Source organism: Prosopis cineraria, unplaced genomic scaffold (assembly GCF_029017545.1).
Source record: "Prosopis cineraria cultivar Desert tree isolate PC_DT_omini unplaced genomic scaffold, ASM2901754v1 PC1157, whole genome shotgun sequence".
NCBI classification, from domain to species: domain Eukaryota; kingdom Viridiplantae; phylum Streptophyta; class Magnoliopsida; order Fabales; family Fabaceae; genus Prosopis; species Prosopis cineraria.
The window spans coordinates 22,581-30,119 of NW_026556482.1; the positions used below are offsets into that span (position 1 = coordinate 22,581).

The following is a 7,539-nucleotide window of genomic DNA, read 5'->3' on the forward strand; positions in this document are numbered from 1 at the left end:
TCCTTTCTTTATCTTTTTCAAATATTTTATATACTAGCTGGTAAAAAATATATATTTATATATCATATACTAATTTCAGGGACATACTCTTTGAATTAGTGTTGGACTGATCCAAACTAATGTTTCATAGGCTAAAAGCTGGTTGAAAAAATTTCCTTAAAGTAATCCATGTTTAGAACTATAATCTAAATTAGATCAAAAGCAATTTAAATTAACTTCTTGTTTTATAAACAATTTAAATTAACTTCTAACCAAACATAAGTGTTTAAACTTTAATTTGTAAAAGTTTTAATTTTGCAAACGCTAATGGGAATGTGAAGTGAGCTTGATTTGCTAACAAATATAGGATTGAACACCCAAACACATCAATCCTTTAAATCAGATGGTTGCTAATGCATTGTCAAACTTTTATAACTGCGTGACTGAGATTAATTAGAGGAGGTTAACATTTTTTTAGCATTTGGAACTTCATGGGATGTTTGAATCTTGATTAATCAAGAAAATGAGGATTAATGATTACAAAATCCAGTAATCATGTAATCATAAATTTCTCACACTTCTATCAGGAATAGCACTTGCCTTGTCTCTATTAATTTGTGTGTGTGTGAGAGAGAGAGAGAGAGAGAGAGAGAGAGAGAGAGAGAGAGAGAGAGAGAGAGAGAGAGAGAGAGAGAGAGAGATTGGTTGCCCTTGGATTTTAGCTCTTTTGTGCTTTTCATTGCAAAATGCAAAAAGTCCTCCACGCCGACTAACAGTAAAGTAAATACAATAGAAGGCAAAAGCTTTTTTTAGGATCTGTTTGGTTTGAGGGAAGGTAGGTGAGGGAGGGGAGGGGAGGTCCCCCCCAATTTGGAGGAGAGGCTTTGGAGGGATGGGGAGGAAAAATTTTAAAATTTTTCCCTCCCATCCCCCCCAATCAAACAGCCTTATGGGACTAATAGGCAGCCTAGTACACACAAAAACCCTTTCCATTTTCAACGTAAGATGCGTGAAACAGAGTTTTCTTCCAACGAGTCGTCAAAATCCGTGTAAGCCTTTCGGCTCGGAAAAGTAACTCTCTATAAAATCATTATTTAACTATCCACCAATGAAACTGTTATTATATACATAAGACACGCTACCCGTTCAAAACATACCCACTCTTGCTAACTAATGGAAACAGTTAGGTATTAGGCTTTTAGTTTTTTCCCCTAACCTTACCCTCCTGTAAATGAGTCCGGTTTCGGTGCTCAGCAACTTGCTTGCTTGCTGAGCACTATGGTACTCATCATAAAAAAACATATGAGCCATCCAAATTTTAATTTGAATGGTCCAGATTTTTTTTAATTTTAATTTTAATTTATAAAAATAAAATTTATAAATTTTTTTGATAAATATACTTATCATCAATCTGGATCTCTGGATAGTATTGATTAAATTTGAATGGTTTAATTTAATGTTGTAATTTTTATAAATTAACTATCTGGATGTACTCTGAACAATCCAGATTTAAGATTAAATTTTTATCTGCAAGGCCTAGATTTAAAGTTTTTATTTTTTTTTATATTTATTAAAATAAACATTTATTAAAAAATTTTAATATTAAATCTGTCTCGTCCAAAGTATATCTAGGTAATTAGTTTATAAAAATTATAATATTAAATTGAACCATGAAGAATCTCAAATTGAATTAGTATTGTCCAAATTGATGGTGAATATATTTATCAAAAATTATTAATTTTATTTTTATAAAATTAAAATTAAAAAAATCTAAAAATATTTTTATAAAATTAAAATTAAAAAAATTGGACCATCCAAATTAAAATCTAGATGGCCTAAATGTTTTTTAATGATGAGCATCGCGGTGCTCAACAAAGCTGCTGAGCATTGAAACCGGACTCCATGCATGTGAGACAGATCATGTTAATGAAGAAAAATGAATAATTTTGATATATTCTTATTATAAAAACTTGGGGGAAAATATATTAATCATTCCAAGAAATATGCAAAATACCTTACATAATAAAACTTAGAGCTTTTTCAAAACACATTTTATATTTAAAACGAAAAGAGTACTATCGGAATTAGGTTCCAGAGAGGGATTAGTTTCTCATATCAGGTCAACCAAACATTTCAAAAATTCAACCTATGAAGATGATTATGTTACAAGGTTGTGCTGGAGCTAATTATGGTGTTTGTAGCGATGAAAACCAAGCTTTCCTTTAATCACGAGCGGGATCAAGCTTGTTCCTTTTTCCTTTTTTCTTTTGTTTTTTTTCAGAGAACATCAACCTTAGATATGTCCAGACAGGTTTTTTTTTTTGAATAGAATGTCCACACAGGTTTGAAGCCAGTGAATGCCTGTCCTCTCACTTGTCACTTGTGTTTAGTTCACTGTTCCTCAACAGACCTCATTTTCCGCCTCACAATCTTTACAGACTTCCAAAACCAAAACAAACGTACACTTGAATAACAGCCGTTTCAGTTATTCAAAATATCCAAATCATCACAGCCATGCAATTTCAAACACTTTCTTCCTCTAACCTCTCCACCTCATTCTAACATCTCTGTGATTGATTGCCTCCTATTCCATCCAAATGGGTTGCTGCTTCAGCAATCCTAAATGCCCAAAACAAGATCACCCAGATCACCAAAATGGTTCGCATGTCCATCAACCTCGTCCGAGATCTCCCGAAAAGAAATCAAATGCCACTCATGAAATTGACAATCAAGCTCCGCCAGGACTGCCGCCAACTGTGGTGGAGGAAACTGTGAAGGTTGTTCTCTCAGAAACAACCATTTCCAAACCTCAAGTTTCAATTTTGGTGGAAGAAAGAAGCACCCAGATGGCTGTGATTCAGCCCCGAGTCGAGAAATTTGAAAAAGTTGACGAGGTCTCTGAGGTGTCTCAAACATCAGAAATATGCAGTTTAAACGAGAGCTTTTCAACCACGACGACGACGACTCCAATTGCAGAAAAGAGGGAGGACGAAGCGACTAGGAAGAGGCTGAATCAACCTCCATTCTGTAATTTAACCAGAAAGCGTTCGTGCAGCGTCGATAGCTCCGACGGCAGAGAGAGGAGGTCCAAATCTCCGGCGAGAAGATCGGAGCCTTCACCGGAAAAGAAGAGGAGGCAGGGTGCCACGAGGTCAGTTCGCGGGAGGGAATCTGGTCAGGTGGCGACTAGGAAGCCTAATGTGGGCCCCAGAAGAGTCTGCCGCGACGGCGGCGAGGCATCTGACCGACGATCGAAGTCGCCACCAACCCGGCCAGTCAGTGCCGCCAGCGGTCGGAGCCAGGTCAAGCCACCGGCAAAAGCAGTGGAGAATAGTGAGAGTGACAGAGTAGGAGAGGAAAACGACGATGTTTCGAGGGAGCCGCAGGAGTCACTCGATAACCCACTCGTTTCCTTGGAGTGCTTTATTTTTTTGTAGATTTTGGCACAGAGTTCCTTTTTTTTGTTCTTTGCTTCCACTTTGCAGGAGCGATTTTGCTTTGATACAACAGCTTATGAAGTATTTCTTCAAATCTTCATTCTGGAATTTGTCCCTTCTTTTTTTCCCCCCCATGCGTGTGTGAATCTGATAACTGATTGCTGATCGTTTGCTTCTGTAAATACTCTTAGTCCACAATTTCCTGAGAATTCAATGTGCGTGAAGTAAATCAGAAAGAAGCTTTCTTTCAAAAGGATTTTCTGTCTGTTATTTGTGGAGACGAGGAAACACATGTTGTTTTTCTATCTGTCTTGGGCTTCATCTTGTTTTAAAAGTGATGGGCACGACACAGACAAGACCAAGAGATGATGTGTGAGATCTTGAAACTGGGTTGATATGACATTTTGTCCATATTATTTTTGTTAAACCTGGAAACTTGTTCCGAGATCCACATTACTTAGAAGCCTCTGGACTACGCAAGTTTTATTTGCAAGGAACCAATGACCCTGAAAAAGTTTATCAACAGAGTTCCTTGAATCGCAAGCATCCAAGTCGCTATGCAGACACGGTTTTTTATGTTATTCTCTGACTGCATCACCCATTCTCACTGCTATCGAAAAATTTCCTTCTCTGTAATGCCGATGTCGACCGTTTTTCGGAATCTTTTACTCGTCCACGTTCCATAGAAAAGACAGCTCGACCTGTATATCCACATCTTACATTGATTCAACTACAACATAGAAGCACTAATAATGAGCAGTGAATGTTTTCGAGTACTTCATGCGTTCAAATTACTCAGCAGAATTTCTAGTGGAGTCGCGTGATAATCAAAATGCTTGAATCTTCACCGGCGGGGTAAGAAATTGACCAGTCACAAAGTTCACCTATTGATACTCAACATTCACATGGTGAAACTGTCGAGTTTGTGGCGATTGACAGTTTGACATTACCCATCACACCCCCACGAGGCCTCTGTGTTTAACACGTTATTATCAAATTTTAAATAACAGCAAAATAAATAGAAGAGTCTTGTGAATTTGTTACCGCTCAAGGAATTCATTGTGTCTCTTGGTTGGAGTAAATTGAAAAGGCCTACTCGGTAGGCCCATTCAAAGTGGGCTATGTAAAGTGAACTATTCTAGGGCCCATTATCTATCCCACGCTAAACAAACCATGATGGTGATGATGAGCTGAAACTGAAATGGCAACAGTAGGATTGATAAAGATTAGGTTATGTCACGTTGAACACCAACCCAAACTTCCCTGGGTTCTGAATTTGAATCTGAACCTAGAGACATTTTTTTTTTTACAAAAAAAGGTTGAGTCATACCTTTATTTTAAAACAACATTGAGAGAAGTATTTATGTAGATTGAGTGTGCCACATCGTTTATAATCTGTCTAATTAAAATGTTTCAAATAATTTAAATAAAATATTATGTAGTATTTTTTTTAATTGATTTTATTTTTATAACAAAATTCACATTTAATTTCTTACTTTTTATCTCTTTATTATTATTAATATCATAATCAATTTATATTTAATGATATTTAAATATCATATTTTTATTGGATAAATCACAAATGACATAGTGTATCCGGTCTATTTAAGAATTCTTTTAAAATTGAATCTATTTTTATCAACCTTATCTTCCTTAGTGGAATCTCTCCACTACTTGACTTAAGGATAAACCAAATTATGCCTTTGGTTTAAAATACAAGTCCTGTTTAACTAATTTTATACGGATGAGCAAACAGACTTAAAAGTAGTTAATTTATTAAGGACTCATTTATTTAAGATTAAAAAATAAATAATTTTTAGATATTTTAGAGATTTTATAAAAAGAGATTTATTTTGTAGAGATTTTATAAAAATCAGACATTATCTTATGTTTAGTTACAATAATAAAAAAGTGATTATTAGTTAGTTATTTTTAAATTTAATGATATTCTCCTTGCTTTTTTTTATAAAAATAATTTATTATTATATTATTTAAACATTTTATGATTTTTTTGTATATCTCGCCTTTTTAAAACATTCTCTCTCGTCTACTGTATTAGATTAGTTTATGAAAATAATAAAAAATATGCTTTTTTTAAGATTATGAATATTTTTAAAAGTTTAAACAAATATATTAAAAACTTATAAAATAAATTTTTTCAAAAAATAAATAATTTTTTATGGAATAAGTTAAAATAAACAGGCCATAAATACATTGCATCGCACTGTTATCCCCATTGAATTCAAATATACTAACCCTCCTACTTTTTTTTATGGGTAATAAAGAGACCACGTACTAGGCTCGAGGGCCATTAAATGTGACAAAACCAAGGGATAGAAACTCCTTTCACATCTTCAAACGCAAAAATCATGCCTTGTTTGGTATAGGAAAGGAGATTTTTATGAAAGTAGGAGTCGGAGTAAAAATGGAAGTGAGATAACAAATATATTTGGTATGGTGATGGAAGTGAAATAAAAAATAATAGGAGGGATGAAATTGAGTTCTCATAAAAATAAGAATTGGAGTTCCACTTCAACTTCTCCGGCCAAAATTCTCGCGTACAAGACGAGGCATTAAGGATTGATACTAACCCTCTCATATTTAATTGCAAATAGGGGTAAATCAAGAAAAAAAAAAAATTGATGCCATGGACGTTATCAAATTGAACTTATTTGTTCGTATAAGAAAAATTTGGAGGAAAAACCTTATGGAGTAATTAAGCTACTACTTTAAAGGCTTTACAAATCAAAGTCCTTACTTAAAATTTTAAAAAACTATGAATTGTATTAAATACTCTTCAGGAAAAAATTAAAAAAAAAATTAATAAATTTTCAAGTCATTTTTTATATTTATATACGATCTTGAAACGTTTCAAAAGTAAATTTCTTTTATATTGTAAAACAATCTATTTTTAAGTATGGTTTATTATTTTTCATCCGACATTAATAATATTTTCATGCCATGATAGTGATTTCAATAATATTATATACTTCCTTCGTTCAAAAATATAATGTATTCTTAGAGGAGTTAAATGTTTAAAAATATAAGGCATTTTTAGTCTTTTGAAGTGTAATCATTGTCTTTTTTTCAAAAGTGCCGCTATTGATAATGACTTTATATTCATTATAGAGTATTTAATAGAGATAAATATGAAAAGATAAAATTAGTTTGAAAATAGGTAATTATTTTATTGGGGTGAGATTCAGTTAAAAATACCTTATATTTTTAAATGGAGAAAATATATTTTAATATTTGGCAGAGGATAATTTTATAAAGTTATGTATGTTTTTTATTTTAAATAAAGACCACAGCCTTTCAATAAGATTTTAATATTTTATGATCATTAATTAAAATTAATAAATTTGGAGAGCCTTTAATTATCATTTTTTTAAAATGAAATCTAGGTTGAAAAAGAAAATCATTTTTTATGCTTTACAAAGCATTATTTGCGAGGGGATGTCACGTGGAATCATGAAAGGCGTCCACAATACGCGCTTGTGAGGGCGTGAATGTTTTATGCCACGTTTTATGTTAACTACTGTGAACAATAATTGTGGGGTACATGACAAGTACATATACCCTTACAATACAGTAAGCTGCAAGCCACAGGTTTCCCTTAAAAAATCATGAAGCCTCCGAAAATGACAAAGCAATAAAGCACAATGCAACAATCAATGGAGCGGAGAGGATCGGACCACGGTGTTGGACCTGGGCGCTTCACTGCTTCAAAATTTAAAATTAATCAGAATTAAATGAAAGGCAAAGAAGAGGAAATATTACATCCAATGACCCCAATAAGGTGTGAGCAAAATCAAATTAATTTTTTTTAATTGATTCGATCTATTTAATTTTTTTTTAAAAATTCAGTTGATCGATTTGGTTCAATTAAAAAGGTTTAAAATTAAATAAATAAAACTAACCAAATTTTCATATATATATAAATATGTAATAATTTATTAATTTGTAAATTATATATAGTTTATTAGTTACTTCAATTCATTTCATTCTTTTTAACTTTAATAATTTAAAAAGTAAATATATAAACTAATTAATAAGAGTACATGTAACTCTATTTCTCACTCCTCACATTTTCACTCTTGTGTTGTGTTCTTCCTTTCCTCGT

The 7,539-nt window shown here is 32.8% G+C and overlaps 1 protein-coding gene across 1 annotated transcript; it reads left to right on the plus strand.

Moving 5' to 3' along the window:
* The first annotated feature begins 2,576 nt into the window (after positions 1-2,576).
* LOC129299432 (uncharacterized) lies at positions 2,577-3,416 on the plus strand. The gene has a single exon (XM_054937909.1). The coding sequence runs from the start codon at positions 2,577-2,579 to the stop codon at positions 3,414-3,416; it is 840 nt and encodes a 279-aa protein (XP_054793884.1).
* The last annotated feature ends 4,123 nt before the right edge of the window (positions 3,417-7,539 follow it).

Coding starts and splice junctions, on each gene's coding strand:
- LOC129299432 (XM_054937909.1), top strand. CDS start 2,577: ATGGGTTGCTGCTTCAGCAATCCTAAATGCCCAAAACAAGATCACCCA.